Source organism: Microcaecilia unicolor, chromosome 6 (assembly GCF_901765095.1).
Source record: "Microcaecilia unicolor chromosome 6, aMicUni1.1, whole genome shotgun sequence".
Taxonomy (NCBI): domain Eukaryota; kingdom Metazoa; phylum Chordata; class Amphibia; order Gymnophiona; family Siphonopidae; genus Microcaecilia; species Microcaecilia unicolor.
The window spans coordinates 232,243,934-232,269,501 of record NC_044036.1 but is presented as its reverse complement, the minus strand read 5'-3'; the positions used below and the strand labels follow the sequence as shown (position 1 = coordinate 232,269,501).

The 25,568-nt window shown below is 44.5% G+C and overlaps 1 protein-coding gene across 1 annotated transcript in view; it reads right to left on the bottom strand.

The window, feature by feature from the left end:
• Positions 1 to 25,568, bottom strand: part of PNPLA7 (patatin like phospholipase domain containing 7) — a 2,530,065-nt gene that overhangs the window by 1,081,615 nt on the left and 1,422,882 nt on the right. Inside the window, exon 20 of the mRNA XM_030206608.1 lies at positions 17,787 to 17,910. Within this exon, the coding sequence (XP_030062468.1) occupies positions 17,787 to 17,910 (124 nt within the window). The remainder of the gene's footprint in view (positions 1 to 17,786; positions 17,911 to 25,568) is intronic.

Here is a 25,568-nt window from a genome sequence, read left to right as displayed (position 1 = left end):
ACGCCGTCGCAGATCACCTCCGATGGCTCCACCGATGGCAGCTCCTTCCTCCTTCTCTCGGATCGAACGGACAAGACGGCGCGGGTGAGTCCTATTCCTAGGAATCCACGGAGCTCGTCGTGGAGCTTCCTACCTGACGGCCATCTTGAATTGTCCAGTCCTGCCTTTGTATCACTCCATGGTGCGACCGCACCTCGAATATTGTGTTCAATTCTGGTCGCCGCATCTCAAAAAAGATATAGTGGATTTAGAAAAGGTGCAGAGAAGGGTGACGAAAATGATAAAGGGGATGGGATGACTTCCCTATGAGGAAAGGCTAAAGCGGCTAGGGCTCTTCAGCTTGGAGAAAAGGCGGCTGAGTGGAGATATGATAGAGGTCTATAAAATAATGAGTGGAATTGAACCGGCACATGTGAAGCATCTGTTCACGCTTTCCAAAAATACTAGGACTAGGGGGCATGCGATGAAGCTACAATGTAGTAAATTTACAACGAATCTGAGAAACTTTTTCTTCACTCAACGTGTAATTAAACTCTGGAATTCGTTGCCAGAGACTGTGGTAAAGGCAGTTAAGCTTAGCGGAGTTTAAAAAAGGTTTGAATGGCTTCCTAAAGGGAAAGTCCATAGACCATTATTAAATGGACTTGGGGAAAATCCACTATTTCTGGGTAAGCAGTACAAAATGTTTTGTACATTTTGGGGATCTTGCCGGATATTTGTGACCTGGATTGGCCACTGTTGGAAACAAGATGCTGGGCTCGATGAACCTTTGGTCTTTCCCAGTATGGCAATACTTATGCACTTATGTATGTATCTTGTTAAAAGAGGCAAGATGAAGTCACGTGATGCCTTGCTGAGAGAGCCGGTGTCTGTGGAAAGAGCTCCCGAACTTAGATCTCCAAGACGTGCCTCTAAAGACTTTTTTAAGATTAAATCATCAAGGGGATTCTGAAGGCAAAAGAATCAGGAGTCACACAATTGTGCTAGGTGGATTATATTGGAGAGGTGATGGCATCTAAATCACAATGCCGAGAGAAGGAGAAAGCACAGCAAGGCGAATCAAAGATGGCGGCTGGAGGAAACTATGGAGCTTCAACCGTTAGCTCCACATGGATGGCGGAGATAGTATCAGAACTGAAACAAGCTATAGACGCATCACTAGATAAAAGTTTGCAAGCGGTCATGGATAAGTTAGACATTGTTGACGGAAGACTGGAAGCGCTGCGGGGGGAATTTTCAGCATATTGCCAACGAGTATCTGATTTGGAAGACCAAGGGCAACAGCTAATTGCATCGACCTTAACTTTCCAGTCTAAAATTAAATCACTGAAGGACAAGATTGATGACATTGAGAATCACTCGAGAAGAGGGAATCCCGTCTGCGCGCAACCTTGGAGTCATCTTTGATTCCGCTCTCTCCTTCTCTGCTCATATTCAGCAGATTGCCAAAACCTGTCGTTTCTTTCTCTATAATATTAACAAAATTCGCTCTTTCCTCTCCGAGGACGCTACCAAAACCCTTACCCACACCCGTATCACCTCTCGCCTAGACTACTGCAATTTGCTTCTCGCTGGTCTCCCACTCAGCCATCTATCTCCTCTTCAATCTGTCCAAAACTCTGCTGCGCGTCTTATATTCCGCCAGAGTCGCTATACTCATGTTAGCCCTCTCCTCAAGTCGCTTCACTGGCTCCCTATCCGCTTCCGCATACGGTTCAAACTTCTCCTTTTGACCTACAAGTGCATCCACTCCGCAGCTCCTCAGTACCTTTCCGCTCTCATCTCTCCCTACACTCCTCCCCGTAAACTCCGTTCGCTGGTTAAATGTCTCCTGTCGTCCCCCTTCTCCCCCACTGCTAACTCCCGGCTCCGTTCCTTCTATCTCACTGCTCCCTATGCCTGGAATAGACTCCCTGAGCCAGTACGTCAGGCTCAGTCTCTGGCTGTCTTCAAGTCTAGGCTTAAAGCCCACCTCTTTGCTACTGCTTTCGACTCCTAACCATGACTCTCTTACTCAACACCCTCACTTATCACCCCTACCACTGCAATTTCCCCACCCCTAGCTGTCTGTTCGTCTGTCCAATTTAGATTGTAAGCTCTGTAGAGCAGGGACTGTCTTTTCATGTTAATTTGTACAGCGCTGCGTAAGTCTAGTAGCGCTATAGAAATGTTTAATAGTAGTAGTATGCCTGGTGGGCTTACCAGAGTCTGTCCCTGAGCCAGATTTGAGGACATTTCTGGATTCCTGGTTGGTCTCTGAATTACACATGCAGTCATGGGTGGGGCCTCTGAGTGTGGAGCGGGCCTACAGATTAGGGCCTAGGAGGTCAGCAGAACTTAGACCACGGGTGGTTATCTTTAAAATATTAAATTATGCGCACAAAGCAGAGATTCTGAGGGCCATTAGAGCGAAGGGCCCACTAAAATCGATTCTGTGTTTTCAAGACTTCTCTGCAAGAGTATCGAATTTAAGGCCTATGCCTCGGTGAGCTCAGAATTACACATACGCCACATTCAATTTGCCTTGCTATACCCAGTGAGACTAAAAATTTTCATAGATGGTAAACCTCAACTTTTTGAGTCACCGAAAGTTGCACAAAGTTTTTTGAATGGCATGAGCTCTGCTAGCGACGTAGTGGAAAGAACAGCGGAGGACGGATCGTGAGGGTAGAAGTTGGGGCGATGAAGAGTTGGGCGGTGTCCCCCAGCGATCAGTGAGCAGTGGAGCTGAATACTTGGACTGTTAATTAACTCCTGTTATTTGTTGTTTGTTTGTTTTAAGGACATTTGATAGTTAAGGGAATCAAAAGGAAAACATAATTATGCTGTCCCTTTTTTTTCTCTAAAGGAATGGGGGTTTTCAGTAGAAGGGAGGGAGGGTTTTCAGAGGAGTGAGTTTGTTATTGAAGGAACTTCAGAGTCTGGGGTTTGGTTTGGGGGGTTTAATTATGAGGAGATTTTTCTTTGCTGGAGGCGAGGTGCGTGCGGTAAAAACTTTTTTGAGGATTGGTGATTGGAGGGCTGCTGGCTGGGACAGCCCTTCGATCGGATTACATTACCTTAGATGTAGGTTCTTTTTCATAAACTAAGTGATGATGATTAAATTGGTTTCCTGGAATGTAAACGGGGTAACATCACCCATCAAAAGGCAGAAATATTGCAAGCTCTGAATTGTCAGAGGACAGACATTGCCTTTTTGCAAGAAACCCACCTTTCCGCAGTGGAACACCCGAAATTCAGACGCTGGTGGGTGGGTCAAGTGATTGAAACTCCGGCAGTTCACCGTAAGGCTGGCCTCCTGGATCTTGTGTGGTGGGGGCTGGATGTAGTGATACAGTAATCTTGGAGGGACCCTAAGGGGAGATTTTTACTGATTAGAGCTCTGGTGAATAAAAAAACAATGCTGCTATGCAATGTGTATGCAATGTGTGTAGCTGGATACGCGCTATTATTCAGAAGGTGACAGGGATGGAGGACGTGCCCATTTTTATGGGGAGTGACTTCAATATGGTTCATGCCCCTGCGTTAGATAAATCTCAAGGAACCATAAAGGATAAAGGGAATCCTTCCAAGGGCATCCTGGTGCTCTGCTCGAGTCTAGATCTCTTAGATATTTGGAGAGCATTATATCCGTTGGACTGGGACTATACACATCTGTCTCGTGCACATGGAACACAGTCTAAAATAGACTACTGGCTTCTTTCAGAGGCACTCTTTTCATCGGTGAGAGATGCCGGCATAGGGCCGTATGGTGTATCGGATCATGCTTCTGTGTGGTGTTCTCTGGACTTGGGGGGTTTGGGAGATATTCAATATCATTGGCGATTTCCGCCACAGTTATATTGGGATCAAACTTTTAGGGAGCATTTGCTACATAAGTGGGAGGAGTACCAACTACATAATAAGGGTCATATTCATCAACCAGTACTTTTTTGGGAAGCAGCTAAAGCAGTGCTCAGAGGGGAAATTATAGCTTATTCTTCCTTTAAAAGAAAATCTAGAGATAGAGAAATCTTGAGATTAGAAGAACAGGTGGTAAATGTTTGAAAACAGTACAGGGATCACCCAACATTGCAATCAAGAAGCTTCCTTTTAGCGCTTCAGACAACTCTGACCGAACTTCTTCATGACAGAGCAGTGAAATCTATGAAATTTTAGAAATATCAATTGTATTTAAATGGGAATAAATCAAAACTACTATCTCATCTGATTAAACAACAAGGGGGATCTCGTATTATAGCCCAGGTGGATAAAGGAAATGGAGTCCGAGTGAGATCTGAACGGGAAATAATGGAAGTTTTCCAACAGTACTATCAAAAATTATGTGATTGCCCATTTGAGATGCCTCTGGAGGGTAAAATATATTTAGATAGTTTGGATTTACCGTGCTTAAAAGAAAGAGATCTAGGTAAACTTAATGCACCCATAACAGAGGAGGAGGTGGCCCTGGCGGTGCAGCAGAGTGCCCTCTTCAAAGCGCCAGGTCCGGATGGATTCAGACCAGAATTTTATAAACTCTTATGTCCTACTGTTATTCCTGTTTTGAAATCTTCTTTTACTCAGATTGAGACTTCGGGGAGTCTCCCGCAATCTCTCCAGTTGGCTAACATGATAGTGCTATTGAAACCAGGGAGGGAGCCAGAGAATCTGTCATCTTACAGACCTATAAATATAGAGGCAAAACTGTTTGCGAAGATTTTGGCCAATCGGATGGCCCAGGTGCTTCCCTCTTTGATTGCGGAGCCTCAAGTGGGGTTTGTTCGTGGACGTACTATCACGCATAATTTGTGCCAGCTTCTTATTTCCATGGAACAAGTAGAAAGAATAGCTAAGTTTTGATGCAGAGAAAGCATTTGATCGCGTTGATTGGGGGTTCCTCTTCGCCACCTTACGTCACTATGGGTTTAAGGGTTTTTTCCTAGATGCTGTTAGTGCACTTTATTTTTATTTATTTGTTACATTTGTACCCCACATTTTCCCACCTATTTGCAGGCTCAATGTGGTTTACATAGTACCGTAAAGACGTTCGCCAGTCGGTTGATAACAAATACAAGGTTGTATTGTGGTCAAATGAGGTAGGTGTATGTCAGGCACCATGAAGGTCGAAAGGAATGAAAATTGAATATTGTCCAGTACAATTATTGGTTGTGCTGTGTTGCTGGATGTGGGGATTTACGTTGGATCGGTGGGGTAAGCCTTTTTGAAGAGGTTGTTTTTTAGTGATTTTCTGAAGTTTAGATGGTCATGGATTATTTTTACAGCTTTTGGGAGTCCATTCCATAGTTGTGCACTTACGTAGGAGAAGCTGGATGCGTAAGTTGTTTTGTATTTAAGTCATTTGCAATTTGGGTAATGTAAGTTTAGGTATGATCGTGATGATCTGATTCTGTTTTTGGTTGGTACATCTATGAGGTCTGTCATGTATCCTGGGACTACGCAGTAGATAATTTTGTGGACAAAGGTGCAGATTTTGAAGATGATACGTTCTTTGATTGGGAGCCAGTGCAGCTTTTCTCGGAGAAGTTTAGCACTTTCGAAGCATGATTTACCAAATATCAGCCTGGCAGCTGTGTTTTGGGCGGTCTGGAGTTTTTTTGCGAGTTGTTCTTTACATCCCGCAAAGATTGCATTGCAGTAATCTGCATGGCTTAGGACCATTGATTGTATTAGGTTTTGAAAGATTTCCCTCGGGAAGAAAAGTTTTATTCATTTAAGTTTCCACATTGAATAGAACATTTTCTTTATTACGGAGTTTACTTGGCTCTCAAGAGTAAGGTTGTGGTCAATTGTGACGCCAAGTATTTTTAGGCTCTCTGAGGTAGGGAGGGTGTGTTCTAGGGTGTTTATGGTTGTGGGTTTGTACTTGTTATGTTGAGATGAGAGGATGAGGCAGTGTGGTTTTTTTAGTGTTCAGTTTCAGTTGGAATGAATTTGCCCAGGAGTTCATAATGTTCAGGCCGCCATTGATTTCATTGGTTATTTCTGTCAAATCATGACTGAAGGGAATGTAGATTGTGACGTCATCTGCAGAGATGAACGGGTTGAGGCCTCGGTTGGATAGGGACTTTGCCATTGGGATCATCATCATGTTGAAGAGTATTGGTGATAATGGTGATCCTTGAGGTACTCCACAGGTAGCTTTCCATGGTGGTGATATGTTTGAGTTTGATTTTACTTGGTAAGTTCTGGTGGTTAGAAAATCCTTTATCCAGTTGAATATGTTTCCATCAATCCCGAAGTGACCAAGGAGTCTTAGTAGTATATTGTGGTTTACCATGTCGAATGCGCTCCTAAGGCACAGATGCAGTTGAATGGAGTGACTTCTTTGGTTTTTGGGATACATCGTGGTACCAGACAGGGATGCCCCCTCTCACCAATGCTTTTTATTCTGTCACTAGACCTGTTGATTCGGGATGTTCTGAGTAATGGGAACATTCAAGGAGTTTGAATAGGCTCTCATGAATTTAAAATTTTGGCATTCGCGGATGACCTTTTGGTGCATATTATTGAACCCCAGGCATCTTTGCAGGCATTGATGGAGAGCTTTATGGAGTATGGAGATTTTTCACGTTTTAGGTTGAATGTAGATAAGTCTTTAACGTTACCTACAATGACATTCATTCAAGAGAACCGGAATAGTCCTTTTCCCTTGAAATGGGAATCTACTTATTTCCGTTATTTGGGTGTTCAGTTAACTTTTCAGACATCTATGCTATATAAGGTGAATTTACCTTTGCTGTTGAAGCATACCAGAGTGAGCCTGGGTAAGTGGATGCATTTTCCTTTGTCGATTCATGGATAATCAATAGAAATAAAACAAAATAAAACATGGAAAAGAAAATGATACCTTTTTTATTGGACATAACTTATCTTGTAATTTAATCTACATAGACATCATATGAAAAATGCCGGTACCAACAAAGACATCACGCCTGTGGAACAGCACTTTACAAAACCAGAACACTGTACCACCCCCATCCTGTGAGACTGTCACTGAAATGCTTTGATGTTTCACCCATATATACTGTCATCTACCAACATCTGCTTATTTCCGATCTGTTAGGTTTGGGTAACACAACTATGTTGGCTTCAAGTGTAATGGTATCAGTTTATTATATTTTGCTGGATTATATATACACCAATATATTTGTGCAGCTTTTATATATTTGACACTGCAGCAGAGAGAATAGTTTCATTTCAAGCCCCTCTCTCCCCATCCCTTTTTCTGGGAACTTCTGATAGCAGGGATAGTTAATTACAAACACTTAACAAACACAAAAGAGCTTCCTCTGCCCTCCCACCTAACAAAAGATGGACTAAGGTGGGTACCTGGACGCTCATCAGGACATCTCTGAAAACCAAAGACCCAAGAGACCGAAAGTCTGGAGAGCCCATTGAAGACAAAGACTTCAGAGGGGAAACCATAAACAGGACATTTGCTTGTCAAAGGTATACCTGCCCCTCCCATCAGCTTTCAGACATGTGCAGAAAGGAAGGACTTATAATGTGGTCATGTGAACAGACTACATTAACCATAATGCCTTGCAAAATATCCAGGACATGCACACACCATGCTTCTCTGCTAACATTATAAAAGGCCTGGAAACAGCCCAGCTCGCTCTCTTGGAACTTGCCTCCTCTTGGGACCTGCTGCTCTCTTTGGGGTCCGCTGATGCCTTGCTCCTGAAACATGTGCTCATCAATCAGCTGGACCACAGCATGCTTGTAACAAGGACTTGTAAGTAACATAACTTTTGATCTAGACCTGCTACTTTGCCTTACTTAAGCACAGATTATCTGTAAAAGATCTCTTAAAACCTACCTCTCGTGTGCAATTGTATATTAAATCAACCTTTTTGAAGCTAAAAATACGGTCTCTTTGTGTTCTGAGTATATGGTATCTTTTATATATACTTAATTTATTTAATTTATTGCAATTATCACCTTTGGTGATTGGTGGAGAAATTAATATCCTAAAACTTATAAATACAGCACCTGCTCTTAAATTATAAACAGTAGCGAGTGCTCTCGAGCTCTTTTCCCCAAGATAAATCATTTCTTGTAACACAAGGAATATTATAGGAATAATGGTGAGTTTAGGAAAAAACACAAGCTAATTAGAAGTAAGCTCCCAACACAGACTCAAAAAGAAAAGAATGGCACCTTGCAATATATCCAGCTGCAAACTATGCCAAAATATTTCACAGGACAACCACGATCATTCACAAAGGAAAAATATTCAACATTAAGGAATCTTTCACGTGCCCATCTTCCAATGTGGTATATATCATTCAGTGTAAAAACTGCAACGAAGGCTGCTACATTGGAGAAACAAGTCAGATGCTAAAGAAGAGATTTAATTTACATTGACACCATATGAAAAATGCTAGTACCAATAAAGATGTCACGCCTGTGGGGCAGCACTTTACAAAACCAGAACACTGTACCAGTGATTTCATGGTAAGAATCCTAAAAGGGAACTTTAAAACAATACAGGAACGTAAGACCTTTGAAGTCAGAATGATTAAATATTTTGACACCCACCAGACAGGACTTAACAAAGATCTGGGTTTTCTAGCCCATTATAAACCATAAAATTGTACTGCTTTGACACCCTCCTGTCTCCATGCATTATCTCCCTGTCTCTCACCTACCCACCCTCATCCTGTTAGACTGTCACTGAAATGCTTTGATGTTTCACTTATATATACTGTCATCTACCAACATTTGCTTATTTCCGATCTGACGAAGAAGGGCAACCTTCGAAAGCTAATCAAGAAATGTATTAAGTTATGTCCAATAAAAAAGGTATCATCTTATTTTCTTTTCCATGTTTTATTTTGTTTTATTGATTACCTTTGAAAGTGGACTAACATGGCTACTACACCTCTCAATTCATGGAAGAATTCAACTTTTTAATATGGTTTTATTTCCAAAATGGTTACATACTCTGCAATTATTACCTCTTAAAGTGCTGAAAAGGGACTTGAACACTTTGTGGAAGCTTTTATCTCAATCTTGTTGGCAGAGCAGAAGCCAAAAATGGCCTTTAACTATCTAATTGGATCCTTAAAATATGGGGGATTGGGTCTTCCTGACATGCGACTTTATAATTATGCTTGTCTACTCTGCCACCTTGGGGATTGGGTGCTCAGGGAGCGGAATTATACACCCCGGGAATAAGAAGCGACCTATTATTTTCCGTGACATGTTAATTCAATCTTACATTGTGCAAGGGAAGAGCTGCCACCTGATATGCATTGAAGCGTGATTGTTAGCTCGATGAGACAGGTGTGGCGATATTTGGTGCCATTGTTGGAACGACAGCCAGAGGTTTCTGATCAGCTTCCAGTAAGAGGTAATTTTCAATTTTATCCGGGTCAAGAGGGTGCTAGTTTGCAGCGTTGGGCAACAAAGGGGGTTACTTTGCTACAACATGTCTTCGATGATAAAGGTAGGATGCTCTCTTTGGTTCTGTTACAACAAAGAGGAATGGCTGAAACTAAAGATTTTTGGGCCTATTGCAAATTACAACATTATATTCATTCCCTAGATATATCCGCTTTATCTCCATCTTTAGGTGATATCTTGCAGATCTTTTTTGATAAACTTAGAGATGGTGGATTGACAGTTTCCGCTCTCCATAGGGCCTTGCGACGAATCATCCCAAAGACGTCATTTGAGGATCTCACTTGTAAATGGAATCAAGATTTGGGGTTACATGCTATCGCCCTTGATTTTCCTAAATTGATTAAGCGCATTTTGGAGATATCGGTGAGTGTGGAGATCCGGGAATGTTAATTTCGTACTTTACATAGGGCTTATTTTACACAGAGACAAAAATTCAAGGCGGGGGGGGGGGGGGGGCATGGAGACTCCGGGGTGCCAAAAATGTTGACAAAATACTAATTCTTTCTTTCATGCCTTTTGGAATTGCCCGCAAATAAAGCACTTCTGGAAAGAGACATCAAATTATATGGGGAAATTGTTAGCTTGTAAATTACCATTTTCCCTGGCACAGTGGTTGCTGGATAAGTATGAAATTTTTCGTATTTCTAACCAGTCACATGTCCTGCTGTTACGAAAGGTGGGAGCTATGGGTAAGCGGGTCATTTTGAATGTTTGGGTGGGAGAGGTGGCTCCCTACTTCTGGACTTGGAGAAACCACATAAATGATATGATGCTCTTGGAAAAAAGACATGCCAGGTGCTCACCCAAGCGTTGGAAATTGTTTCTAGCAGTGTGGGAGGTGTATGTTTGGTCTCTTTCACACAGGGCTAGAAGCCTAATTTGAAATTCCCCTTGAGGAAATATCCCTTTGGTCAATAGCATTGGTGAGCTGCCGGATTACCCCGATTTTACAAGATTTTGATGGATATTGGTTGGATAGCAGATCTTAAACCGCACGCGCCTAGCATCAGGAGTTAGTTGGATATCATATTCTCATTCTCTCCTAGGGTTGGATTTTTTTTTTTTGGGGGGAGGGGGGCGAGTTTAAAGGGAGGGAATTATAGGTACAGAAAAGAAAGCAGATGACGGGTTCCCTTCAAAGATGTTGTGAATATACTTTACGCATCGTGTTACTTTGTTTGAGTATGTATTGATACAGTTGATATTTTATATTGAGTCATCAATAAAATCATTAAACCATAAAAGAGGCAAGATTGTGGTGCATGAATGTTCCTGATGAACGTGTGTAGAAGTTTCCCAGCTGATGTTCAAAAGGGTCCCAAACTGGTTATTTTCAGAAGAAAATTTAAAAACTAACTTACTGTATTTTTCATTGTTTAGTTTATTGTGATTTTTCACCTCAGATCCATGATCTCTAAATGAATTACATAATTATATCATCATAACATCTCACAGTTTAAAAATAAAAGTAATATATTTTTAAATAGCATATTAAAACATAACATTATTGCAACTGGGAAAACAGCCATGTCTTCAACTTTTTGCAAATCACAATAGCAAGGTTCTGACCAAATGAGATCTCATTCCATCATTTTGGAGCTATATAAGAAAACACCACTCACCATACTGAATGAGGCGGCAACTGAGGGCTGTAATGGCCTTGAAGGAGTGTAGACAGTCAAGTCCTGCACATAAGAGAGGGCCCACACATTGCAAGCTTTTAAAAACAAGATGTACTACCTTCAACACTGGAAGCCAGAAGAACACCTCCAAGCTAGGAGAAATGATCCCTTGTATTAGCTCTTACTAATAACTTGGCAGTAGTATTTTGAATTATCTGGAGGTGCTTATAACAGTTTTAGGCAAACCAAGATATAATGAACGAGTGTAAAATCATATGCAAATCTTGGCCAGGCAGATATGAATGTAACTGATGAAGCTGCTGCAACTCGCAAAAAAAAAAATCTTTACTATTGTCAAAACTTAGGGGGGGGGCATAGATAAATCTGAATCTAAAATTATCCCCAAGCCATGAACTGATTGTTACACCTCCATGGTAGCATCAGCAATGTTAGGATACAATAAGGCTTTCTTTTTTAAAATAACCATAATGCATCTTATCTTAACAGATTTAATTTTAATTTATTCTAGTAAGCCAGATCCTGACCTTCTATAAACAACATCTTTGGGCATCCTCTTGGTTGATATCATACAGCCAACTGCATATCAGCAGCAAATCACTTAATCCCACACTCCCCAATCACACAAGCTAATGGTGCAAAATAAATATTGAAAAGCAGGAAAGTAATAGAATTTTGGGGAATCCCTTCATGAGATCAAACTGAAGCCAGGACTTTGTACCACATGTAACCGCAAGGTCATACCAAGTAACATCTAACTCGACTACTTCAGCCGCATGGGTACCTGAATGCGGAGTACCACAAGGATCCCCCCCTCTCGCCGACTCTATTCAACTTAATGATGATACCCTTGGCAAAATTACTAGCAAATCAAAACCTCAATCCATACATTTATGTGGATGACGTAACGATCTACATCTCATTCAAACAAGACCTAAAAGAAATTTCCAATGACATCAACCAAAGTCTCAATATCATGCATTCATGGGCGGACGCATTTCGGCTAAAACTCAATGCAGAAAAGACCCAATGCCTAATACTAACCTCCCAACACAACAAGAAAGAATACATCGCCATCAACACACCACCTCTAAACCTTCCTATTTCAAAAACCCTAAAAATTCTTGGAGTCACCATTGATCAACACCTAACACTACAGAACCACGCGAGAAACACAACCAAGAAGATGTTCCACTCAATGTGGAAATTAAAAAGAATAAGACCTTTTTTCCGAAGGAGTGTTTTCCGTAACCTGGTACAATCATTAGTGCTCAGTCATCTGGACTATTGCAACGCACTATATGCCGGCTGCAAAGAACAAATAATCAAGAAACTCCAGACAGCCCAGAACACTGCAGCTAGACTCATATTTGGCAAACCAAAATTTGAAAGTGCAAAGCCCTTATGAGAAAAATTACACTGGCTCCCACTTAAGGAACGCATCACATTCAAAATATGTTCACTAGTTCATAAAATTATCCATGGAGACGCACCAGCTTACAAGTCTGACCTAATAGACCTACCACCTAGGAATGCCAAAAGATCATCCCGCACATTCCTTGATCTGCACTTCCCCAGTTGCAAAGGAATGAAATACAAACTAATGCATGCGTCAAACTTCACCTACTTGAGCACACAGTTATGGAACGCACTGCCACGCAACTTGAAATCGATATACGAAATAACGAACTTCCGCATACTACTGAAGACCCATCTCTTTGAAAGAGCATACCAAAAAGATCAACCCAAGTGATTATGCACAACTCGCCTATTTAATTTCAGAACTGTTTCCTAAAATCTGCTTGTATACTACTACTTTGCTTTTATCATCATGCTGACCAAGAACATGCAATACTAAATGTTTATATTACTAGCATTCTTCCACTACTCATGATGTATTGTAAGCCACTTTGAGCCTGCAAAGAGGTGGGATAAGGTGGGATACAAATGCAACAAACAAATGCAACAAACAAACAAACAAACAAACAAATAAATAAATGTTCTACCAGGCTGAAAAAAAGTAAACTGTTGAGCACCATTACTTGAATACCTGCTACCCACGCTGCTGGGCTACAAATGGACCAGGTTTTCAAGATATTCCTAAAGAATATGCATAAAACACATTTGTATTCCTACTACCTTGATTGTACGCAAATCTCTCTCACGCATATTCATTAGAAATTTCCTGAAAACCTGACCTGTTGGTGGCCCTCAAGCTGACTCTTCTCTGCTTGCTCTGGAACACAAAATAATTCATGATATTCAGAGAAACATGCTCAGCTGCATAACATTGATAAAACCCAAACTGATCTTAGTGCAAAATAGATTTCTCCTCCAATAATAGTTAAGCTGCTGCAATGCTATATTTTCTAAACACTTTTCCTAGAAAGGGAAGGTTAGTTATAGGATGATAGATCTCCAGAAAAACAGGATCTAAATTTCCTTTTTTCAAAAAGGGCATAACAGACACTCATTTCAAAAGAGATGGAAAGGTCAGAAGGGATATATTAACGACTAGTAAAAAAGGCCCGTTTCTGACACAAATAAAAGGGGCGCTAGCAAGGTTTTCCTCAGAGTGTGTATGAGAGTGACTGTGTGAGAGAGAGACAGAGTGAATGTGCAAATGTGTGTGTGTGACAGAGAGAGCGAGTGTGTCTGTGAGAGAGAGTGTGTGTGTGAGAATGAGAGTGTGTGCGAGTGCGTATGTGAGCCACAGTGAGTGTGAGAGTGTGTTTCACACAGATACAGTGTGTGTGAGACAGATAGAGTGTGAGAGTATGTGTGCGATACACAGACTCTCTGTGAAACCGAGTGTATGAGATCAAGAGTGTTTGAGAGTGCCTGTGATACAGTGTGAGACATAGAGTGTGTGAGAGACTGTATGTGAGAGAAAGACACTGACTGTGAGAGAGAGAGAATGTGTGTGTGAGAGTGTGTGTGTGACAGAGATACCTCCCCCTCCCTCTCTGGTCTCTGGACCCCCTCCCCCTCCCAGGTCTCTGGACCCCCTCCATCTCCTCCCCTCTGGTCTCAGGACCCCTTGCACCCCCCCCTCTCAGGACCCCTCCCCCTCCCTGGTCTCAGGACCCCCTCACCCCCTCTGGTCTCAGGACCCCCTCCCCCTCCCCCCTGGGGGGGGGGGGTACTGCTGAACTGGGAGGGAGTGGAGCTGCCGAGAGGGCGGTACAGGGTTTAATTTCCTTCTTTTTCCTTCATCTACCTATGTCTTTTCATCTTTTTCTCACCCTTGTTCTCCCCATGCCCCTTCCTCTTATTCTCCAGTCTTTCTCTACTCCCCTTTTCCATCCAGCAGCTCCTCTTTCTCTCCCCATCCTTCCAGTGTCTCCCTCTTTCTCTCCCCATCCTTCAATGTCTCCCCTCTTTCTTTCTGCATCCTTCCATCAAGCATCTTCCCTCTTTCTCTCCCCATCCTTCCACCCATCTACCCTCTCTCCTGATCCTTCCATCTAATGTCTCTCTCCCCCTCCTTCTATCCAGTGTCTCTTTATCTCTCTACCCTTTTCTGTTCAGTGTCCCTTCTCTCTCCACATCCTTCCAGTCTCTCCCCTTTCTCTCTGCATCCATTCATCCATCTCCCCCTTTCTCTCCCCATCCTTCCATCGTGTCTTTCTCTCCCCTTCCTTCCGTTTTCCCTCTTTCTCTCCCCATCCTTCCATCCGTCTACTCCCCTCTCCCGATTCTTCCATCCCGTGTCTCTCTCTCTATCCCCTTCTTTCCATCCAGGCCCGCCCACCCAACACAGACCTGCCAAGTCTCCCATGAAACATGCGGCGCCAGCTCCGATTTCCGGCCACTGCTGCTTCTCCTGTTGAGAAGCAGCAGCCGCTACAAGAACAAAAAGAGCTAATTAAACCACCAGAAATGTTTTTAAAAAGCAAGCGCAGCACCACAAGCAGCCATCAGGCATTGGCTGTCGGCTCTGCAGCTGCTCCCCTCGCCTCTCACATCGCTGCGCTCTTCCGCTGTTCTGCTCCAGGGGCAGTGACGTGAGAGGCGAGAGGAACGGCTGCAGAGCCGACAGCCAATGCCTGATGGCTGCCTGCGGTGTTGCGCTTGCTTTTTAAAAACATTTCTGGTGGTTTAATTAGCTCTTTTTGCTGCTCAACAGGAGAAGTAGAAGTGGCCGTAAATGGGAGCTGGCGCCACGTGTTTCGCGGGAGACTTGGCGGGTCTGTGTTGGGTGGGCGGGCCTGGAGAGAAAGTGGCTGGGCCTGGACCCGTCCAGGCCTGCCCGTGGCTACGCCCCTGCAGGGGGCCTGGCCCGGTGGCGGACGGAGGGGGGGGCAGCGGCGACCTCGGGGGAGTGGAGGGGGAGCGGCGGCTGTGACCTCGAAGGGGTGGAGGAGGGAGCGGCAGCGGCAACCTCAGAAGGAGGCGTGGCGGCGAGGGGGGGCCTTGCCCTGGGCCCGGCCCAGTCTCTCGGCGGCCGTGGGTGGAGATGTTGGTGCGTGTGGAGGAAGGGCTGAAGCTGCTCCTGCAACGTTCCAATGTCTCTCACTGTGTTCGTAACCTCTCCTGACGTCAGGCAAGCAGGCTTCTACTGCAGGAGAGTGACATCAGGAGATGGTTACGAACGCAGGTAGCCTCATTGGAACGTTGGAGGAGCAAATTATTATATTAGATATCCATAAAAAAACAAACAAACTGATGGCTCAATATTGAAAAGGAGTTATCTGGGTAGGAGTGGCTCCTATCCTGATAAATCTGTGTGACCAGTCATACCACGATTTTCAGCGGCACTTACCCAGATAGTGCTACTAAAAATCCAGGCAGACTGGTGAAGCATTATGACTGAGACTGGCGAGTGGAGGAAAAGCCTAATGATTACTGCAGTGGCCTAGAGTACATATAAGTACGTAAGTATTGCCATACTGGGAAAGACCAAAGGTCCATCAAGCCCAGCATCCTGTTTCAAACAGTGGCCAATCCAGGTCACAAATACCTGGCAAGATCCCAAAAAAGTACAAAATATTTTATACTGCTTACCCCAGAAATAGTGGATTTTCCCCAAGTCCATTTAATAATGGTCTATGGACTTTTCCTTTAGGAAGCCGTCCAAACCTTTTTTAAACTCCGCTAAGCTAACCGCCTTTACCACATTCTCTGGCAGCAAATTCCAGAGTTTAATTACACGTTGAGTGAAGAAATAATTTCTCCGATTTGTTTTAAATTTACTATTTTGTAGCTTCATCGCATGCCCTCTAGTCCTAGTATTTTTGGAAAGCGTCAACAGACGCTTCACATCTACCCGTTCAACTCCACTCATTATTTTATAACCTCTGGCTTCGATTCCCACTACAGCGCCTTGTGATTTGGGGCAAGTCACTTAACCTTCCTATGTCCCAGGCACAAATTAGTACCAGTATTTAATATGTAAACTACTTTGATTGTAAACCCCCCAACTATAAGTATTGTTATCTCTGCAGCCTGTTATCCCAAGTACAGTGAACAACAAACATAAGCTCTTTTACTCCAGAGTCAAATGTGCAGACTTGTAAACTACTGGCTTTAACCTCACAGTATGTACACGTATACCCCTTTTCTTTGCAAGGTTTTACCACACAGGTCTGCCTCTCATCAGACCTCAACAGTATCCTTATGTATCTTAAAAGTCAAGCTTAGCCTACAAAAAAAGAAAACACCAAGAGCCTCAAGTCTAGAACAGGTCCGGAGAATGGACTGCTGTAAAATCAACTTACTAACAGGTGATTCATCATTACTAGAAGCCCTATGTGGAGCAATCTATTTTGGGAACTTTTATGTTATATGACCCCTGATGCCAAAACACAGCCTATGTCGGGTCAATGATGTACAACAACAACTGATCAAAGAACCTGTTCTGGACTTGAAGGCTCTTGGTGCCTATTTCTCTTTTGCCAGGTCCTGCAACCTGGTCTGATCTCCATTCTACTTTTCTCTTTGACCTTGTAACTGGTCCTTAACCACCTACCAGTTGTTGTTGGAGGGACTTCTTTTCTTCCCGTAGTTGAAAGGAATACTCAGCATCTTGCTGCAATTTATCTGCCAGCATTTTAATATAGCAGTCCGCCTCCTCCAACTTGCTACCTAAATGGGAGGGAGCCCAGCTAAGTCCCGTGGTCGCCAGAGAACAAGGAAATTCAATGCTGGGGCCGCTAAATACATAGCCGGTTAAGCTGATATTCACCAGCTGACTGGCTAAGTTATAGCGGCCAAAGATAGACCTTCTATTAACACTGGTCTATCTGGCCGCTAAATTGAGCCGGTCAGCCAATGAATATCAGCTGTAACTGGCTATGTCACGTGACATAGCCAGTGACTAGGCTAGCTGCTAAGCGATAATATTCAGCCAAGATAGTTGGCTATCTTGCGCTGAGTATTAGCACTTAGCTTGCTTAAGGCTTTTTAACCGGCCAGGAGCCATTCCTGGCCAGTTAAATATCGTCTGGGAGATCTTTTAATGGATGAGAAGGAAGCAGTGGGATAGCAGCCTAGGTTGAAGAAAGTAAGGGCCTGCCACTAAGGGCACTTCCCTGAATAGTTCTGATTCCAGAATGAGGAATTGTCAGGAGTGAACCTGGGAATAGATGCAGGGGTGAAAAGAGCAATTATACAACTGGCACCCCGAGACCACATGTAGAAGCCTATTCTATACCGGCACTTGGGTGCCCTTTAAATATAATCAATGAATCACCTTTGAGGTAGGAACAGGGAATAAAAGATAAACTTGCTTACCACACCAATAAGATCTCCTCGGCCATACTCCCCAGTCAACTGCTTTTTGCCATCGTCCAATCTGATGACTGAGCGAAGACGACCATTCAACACGATGTAAGTGCAGTCTGACTTATCACCCTGTCTGAAATGTTCACAGGAATTAGTGATTCTCTTGCACTCAAACTGAAACCAAGAGCCCATCTTTTTTTACCTATACATATGTTATACAGCATGCTCCCTCTGAAAAATGCCACCATATTAAAATTTATGAATATTTCAGTAACAATTACCACTTTTACTCAAGTCCCATCATCACTCTTTATGGCCAGCCATAAAGTTTATAGTCCAATTAAAATTACTCTGTGTGAAGTGGTATGCAGGGAACTGTTTTATTGTGGTTTAAATCATATTTGAGAGACTTCTGGTTAGACTATGGAGGAGTGAGGAGGAGGTGGGTCGCTGCTCCGGAATCAGCACACGGAAACAGCATTTTTTCTCTCCTGAAAGAATACAAAATACTTTTAGATGGTTGTGGGTACGATACACATTTTGTGGAGCTAGTTACCAGTGTGGATGGCCGCCAAATCCATGCGGAAAGAGAGTCAGGAGAAGGGGCGATTAACAGACTCCAAGATGGCAGATAAGAGCATGCCGCCGTCCCCGACGCCGAGCTCTCAAGGGGCAGCAGAGATAATTGTGGAGGTTAAAGCGGCAGTGGAGCAGACGGTGGAAAAAATTTTTCAAAGGATTCTGGACAAATTGGATGGGATGGAGGAGAGGTATGTGGCAATGGCAGCGGAACTCCAAGCAGTGCAGCAGCGTGTGGGGAACATTGAGGATGTAGTGCAAAAGGTGAAGGAGGGGCAGCCACGGCTTTTAAAGCACCTGTCTGAATTACAAGAGAAGATAGAAGACTTAGAAAACCGCTCCCGCAGAAACAACTTAAAGCTGGTAGGCTTACCGGAGTCCCTCCCAGAAAAAGACTTAAGGAAATTTTTGGAAGACTGGTTTCCCAAAGCAGTAGCACTCCTGGAACTTGTGGGCATATTTTGGATGGAAAGGGCGCACCGGCTGGGACAGCGCAAGAAGGGAGGAGATCGCCTCAGAGTGATAATTCTTAGGGTGTTTAATTATGCCCACAAAATGCTGATATTACAAGCAATGTGTGTGTGTGTGTGGGGGGGGGGGGGGGGGGGGGGCAAGCAGATGCAGTACCAGAATGCCTGCATTCTACGCTTTCAGGACTGTTCTGCCAAGGTGACTGCAGCCCGGAAAGCTTTTGTGCCAGTATGTTCAAAATTATTTGATTTAAAACTCTGTTTCAGCTTACTTTATCCAGCGAAGCTGAAAGTAATAGAACAAGGACAGGTGTACTTTTTTGACCGCGTGGAAGAGGAGAGAGCATTCTTGGACAGGCTGGTAGCCAAACGGGCAGAACAGGAATGAATGTCAGGATTAATAAGTAATAGACATGTGCAAGGAGGATCCAAAATTATTAAATACAGGACAATAGAAGGAGTCAACAGCCTGCAGTTTTATTGCAAGCTACTATGCTGGACGGTGTGTGAGCGGGCTTGTGATGCCTTTTTTTTTCTTCATCTTCCTCATAAAAGTCTTGAGAGGCCTGATGTGCCCATGAGTCCGCATTGGTCCTCCAATCGGCACGGGGCGCTTGAGGCTCTGGCCAATAAACTCCTGCATACTGTGGATTTCTTCATTTGACACTCTATCCTGGCTTGACAAGTTATGGTGTGATTGCATGGTGATCTTTGGACAAAGCACGTGCGGCTGAGGGCGGTGAATTTCAAGCAAGGCATCAACTCTGGAGTGTGGGCCAGTTGGGATTGGGACATCCTGTGTCCTGAATACGGAGCACTGTTGAGTTGCATGATGGCAGTGGAATTCTGTGGCATTTACTACTAATACTCTCAGCGGCAGAACATGCAAAACTAAAAAGGTGGTGGGTATGAGAAATATTTGATGCACCAGCAGTGGGTAGGAGGGGGTGTGTGGTGATCCTGATCAAAAAGGGATTGCATTTGGAGACCAAGAGGGTTATAGTGGATCTGGAGGGCAGGTTTGTCTTGGCCTCAGTGATATTGGAGTGCCAACCTCTTTTGTTGTGTAATCTTTATGCTCCTAATGTTTTTGAGAAGGAGTTCTTTGTGCGGGTTATTCGTATGATTCTTGATCTGAGTGATATACCGATAGTAGTGGGGGGAGGGGGGATTTGAATGACGTGGTAGATCCTACTCTGGATTGCTCCAGGCCAACGGATAGGGAATCGGCTAGAACAGAGCGAGGGGTGAATTTATTGGGCTCGGCGCTGGGTCTGGTGGATGTATGGAGAACCCTTAATCCTTTAGAAAGAGACTACACGCATGTGTCTAGAGTACATTCCACGATGTCCAGAACAGATTACCTGTTGCTTTCCAGGCAGCTTCTAACTCAGGTGGTGAATGTTAGGATAGGCCCAATCTCGGATCATGCATGGGTTGAGCTAGGGATGCAGGGGGGAGTTCATCTTCAGGGGGTGCTTGGAGATTTCCTTCCTTTCTCTACAGAGACAGTCATTTTCTTCTGTTCCTGGTTTCCAAATGGCAGCTATATGGGGATTCTAATGAGCACCATAGGACCAACCCAACCCTGTTTTGGGAGGCGGCAAAAGCGGTCCTCAGAGGGGAGATCATCTCTTATGTCAGTTTTCAAAGGAAGGCGAGGTGTAGGGAGGTACTCCATTTGGAGAGCAGAGTAACATCTCTCCGTCGGCAATATGGGGCAGGACACTCTCTGCGGATTAAGACGTAATTGTTGGAAGCTCAGCAAGTCTTGAATGAATTGTTGCATGCAAAGGCGAAGAAGTCCTGGGCTTACTATAAGTTTCAGCTCTATCGGTTTGCAAATAAGAGTAGCAGATTCTTGGCCAAACTTGCACATAAAATATCCACGATGCTAGATTCAAGGGGAGTTCGGAAACATGAGGATGGGGCTATTAATAAGGTCCTCTCAGAGTTTTTTTCTAGGCTTCATAAGCTGCAAACTCCGCCGCCAGTGGCCAGTGAGGTCTATTTATCTAGTTTGGATTTGCCTAGAGTTACAGAGTCGGAGTTAGCCCAGCTGAATGCACCTATAGCGGTGGAAGAAGTGGAGTGAGTAATTCGACAGAGTGCCTTGGGAAAGGCCCCAGGACCGGATGGCTTACGTAATGAGTTTTACAACCTATTGCAGTCGGAAATCAGTCCGATTTTGGCGGATGTTTTTAATAGTTTTATTCAATGGGAGCAGTTACCTCAGCATCTTAACGTGGCTCAAATTATAGTTCTCACAGTTTGGACGGCAGCTGAGAGAACTTTTAGAGGGGGAGGCAGTAGATCAAATATCGATTTCTTGGTTTCATGGTGAGTTATGTAGGAAGGCTCAAAATAGGGACTTACAAGCAGTTGCGGATCGGTAGAGCAAGGAGGTGGGTAGGACCATTTCGGTGAAGTTGTTACTGTCTTCTCTTCAGAATGGCATACGTTTGGTACATAGAGCGGAACTGCAGGAATGCCACTTTCAGATAGTGCATATGGCATATTTCTCCCAGAGACAGGCTTTCCATGTGGGGGTGTCGGACACGCCTTGTTGCAGAAAGTGTAAGAGGGCAGAGGCAACTTTCTTTCATGGTATGTGGCAGTGTAGGCAAATTACTTTGTTTTGGTCAGCAATAGCTCAATTTCTTCAAGTGATGGTAGGACAAGTAATTACTCTATGATTTGAGAGGGCGGTGTTTAGTGCTCCGTGTTTGTGGCAGGAGGGTACGAGAGGAGAGAAGTTGTTCCTGGGTAAATCATGTATACTAGGGAGGAAATGCATTCTCATTCACTAGATCCTGGATCACCCTCCCCCCTCCTTTTGGCACTGGAGTTACAAATTGCATGAATTAATGGTTTGGGAGTCTTGGGGAGCATGTTTGCCTCCTGGAAGGCAGCGGAGGTTCCTTGCGATATGGGAGGCATACTTGAATAAGGTATCGCCAAGGGCGCGCAGTCAAATTTTGAACAAACTCCCCTGGGGAGGTTAGGCCTAATTGAGAGGGTGGGAGTGAGGTATTGCACCGGTGAGGGGGAAAAGGGTGGTTTTGGGGGGGGGGGAGGGATATAGCTTAGGGTAATATGTAGGGGGAGACCCAAGTGTTGTGGCTTCCCTTATAGCTTATGGTTGTATTGCTAAAGTTGAAATGGTTTTGTGGGGGAATTACTAGTTTACTAGGCATAGGGGGGTATAATAGTATTTGAGACAATTTATGGGGTCTAAATATTTGCGAATGGTCAAGGTGGGGAACTGGGGGTGATTTATTTTTTTTCTCTTGGAATTTTATTGATAAGTTGGAGGGTAAATTTTGTTCCTTCACCTTGACAGCAGTAAAACCGCTCCCCTTTGAATAGTTGTGTGCATAGGCAGTCGGTGGCCCAACTGTTTGGGGAGGCTAAAGGGGGCGGGGTTAGGGGTAGGGCTATGGGGGAGCTTAAATCCATAATTGTCTGATAACACACAGAAAAAATAAATAAATAAGTCACAATTAATACCTTTTTTTTAATTTAGATATTAGATATGTATCACATGTCAAAGAATAAAGTGGTTGCTCAAAGCATATACTAACCACAATCGCTCAACTGCAAAACACTATGCACAACTTTGTGCAAAACCACACTCAGAATCTTACTGTACCATAAATATTACACTGGGCAGAACCTAATACACCAATATACTACTACTACTATTTAGCACCCACACGGAAAATGCAGACCGTCAACAATATGAAACAAGGGATCATAATATCACAATTCTCATGTAGAGCCACAAAACACCCTAATTCATGTTTAATGTGAGATAACACAGGAAGTTGTATTAGAGGAGGCGGGACGCGTCTGAGGGAGAGGCTCCGACACAGGGAGATTAAGGCAGGCTGCCTATGTGAATCCACGGTGTGGCGTCGGAGGAAGAAAGTGGATGGGTAAGAGTGGGGGGGGGGGAGGTGCATGACTTGCGTGGGAGAGGGGGAGGAGGCAGAGACCGCCGGTCAGCATTTGGCGCTTAGGCGCCATGATGCCATCTCTTTTAAAGATCTTTGGGGGAGCGACTGCTCCCCCTGCGCCCCACCTGGCTGGGGAGGCTTAGCCTCCCCAAGCCTCTTATACAGGGCGCCTATGGTTGTGTGTATAAACCGGGAAAGGAGGGGTGGTACAAAGGTTAGGGGGGAGGGGAGAAAATTGTTAAAACTTTGAGGATAGAATTTCTCGTCGAGTGTGTTTAACATGCTGGATTCTCAATAAAAATTGTTGAAAATTAAACCATATTTGAGAGACAGAAAACAGAGGATGTGTGTGAGAGATATTGTCATCGTTGTGTTCTTTTGACACGGGGGTGCCACAGGGTTCTGCCTTATCTGCAGTACTTTTTAACATCTATTTGAGGCCTTTGGGGCATCTGCTGCGGTCATTACTACTACTACTATTTAACATTTCTAAAGCGCTACCAGGATTGCGCAGCGCTGTACAATTAACAAAGAATGACAGTCCCTGCTCAAAGGAGCTTACAATCTAAAGGGCAAAAAGTGCAGTCAATTAAGATTGAGGCAGTCTAGATTTCCTGGATAGAGGTACAATGGTTAGGTGCCGAAAGCGACATTGAAGAGGTGGGCTTTGAGCAAGGATTTGAAGATGGGTAGGAAGGGGGCTTGGCGTATGGGCTCAGGGAGTTTATTCCAAGCATAGGGTGAGGCGAGGCAGAAAGGGTGGAGTCTGGAGTTGGCGCTGGTGGAGAAGGGTACTGAGAGGAGGGATTTGTCCTGTGAGCGGAGGTTACGGGTAGGAGCGTAAGGGGAGATGAGGGTAGAGATGTAGTGAGAGGCTGCAGATTGAGTGCATTTGTAGGTTAGTAGGAGAAGCTTGAACTGTATGGGGTACCTGATCGTAAGCCAGTGAAGTGACTTGAGGAGAGGGGTGATATGAGCATATCGGTCTAGGCAGAAGATAAGACACGCAGCAGAGTTCTGAATGGATTGAAGGTGGGATAGATGGTTAAGTGGGAGGCCAGTGAGGAGTAGGTTGCAGTAGTCAAGGCGAGAGGTAATGAGAGAGTGGATGAGAGTTCGGGTGGTGTGCTCAGAGAGGAAAGGGCGAATTTTGCTGATGTTATAGAGAAAGAAGCAACAGGTCTTGGCTGTCTGCTGGATATGGGCAGAGAAGGAGAGGGAGGAGTCGAAGATGACTCCGAGGTTGTGGGCAGATGAGACGGGGAGGATGAGGGTGTTGTCGACTGAAATAGAGAGTGGAGGGAGAGGAGAAGTGGGTTTGGGTGAAAAGACAATGAGCTCAGTCTTGGCCATGTTCAGTTTCAGGTGGCGGTTGGACATCCAGGCAGCAATGTCGGATAAGCAGGCCGATACTTTGGCCTGGGTTTCCGCAGTGATGTCTGGTGTGGAGAGATAAAGCTGGGTGTCGTCAGCATAAAGATGATATTGGAAACCATGAGATGAGATCAGCGATCCCAGGGAAGAGGTGTAGATTGAAAAAAGAAGGGGCCCAAGGACAGATCCCTGAGGAACTCTAACAGAGAGCGGGATGCGGGTGGAGGAAGATCCATGAGAATGTACTCTGAAGGTACGGTGGGAGAGATAAGAGGAGAACCAGGAGAGGACAGAGCCCTGGAACCCAAATGAGGATAGTGTAGCAAGAAGTAAATTATGATTGACAGTGTCAAAAGCGGTGGATAGGTCGAGGAGGATGAAGTAGTGACCTCTGGATTTGGCAAGGAACAGGTCATTACAGACTTTAGTGAGTGCCGTTTCTGTCGAGTGTAGAGGGCGAAAACCGGATTGAAGCGGATCGAGGATGGCATGAGAGGAGAGAAAATCAAGGCAGCGGCTGTGAACGGTGCGTTCAAGTATCTTGGAGAGGAAGGGTAGGAGGGAGATGGGGTGGTAGTTGGAAGGGCAGGTAGGGTCTAGTGATGGTTTTTTGAGGAGTGGTGTGACTACAGCATGCTTGAAGGAGTCAGGGACAGTTGCAGTGGAGAGAGAGAGGTTGAGGATATGGCAGATGGGGGGGGGGGTGACAGTAGGAGAGATGGTGTTTAGTAAGTTGGTGGGGATGGGATCAGAGGAACAGGTGGTGCATTTCGAGGAGGAAAGAAGGTGGGCGGTTTCCTCCTCGGTGATATCAGGAAAAGAGGAGGAGGAGGCCTGGGTTGGTTGGGTGAGGGAGTGGGTTAAAGGGTGAAGAGGAAGAGGTGGCTTGGTAGTAAATTCGAGGTTGATCTTCTGCACCTTGTCATGGAAGTAGTCAGCCAGTGATTGAGGAGAGAGTGGGGGGGGAGCGGAGGGCACTTTGAAGATGGAGTTAAGGGTGGCGAAGAGACGACGAGGGTTGGAGCCGAGAGAATTAGTCAATTGGGTGTAATAGTCCTGTTTGACAAGGAATAGGGAGGACTGGAAGGAGGATAGCATGAATTTGTAATGAATGAAGTCGCTATGGGTGCGAGATTTCCTCCAGAGGCGTTCAGCAGATCGGGCGCAGGAGCGAAGGTATTGGATGCAAAGGGTCAGCCAGGGCTGGGGATTAGTACGCCTTGTGGGACGGGAGATGGATGGTGCAAGGGTGTCCAGAGCAGAGGAGAGAGTGGCATTGTAAGTAGAGACAGCCTTGTCGACAGACTCGGAGGACATGATGGACGGGAGGAGATTAGAGATACTAGAGGATAAGGTGGGAGGGTCGACAGCCTGAAGATTCCTGAAAGTAGTGGTTAGTGTTGGGCGGG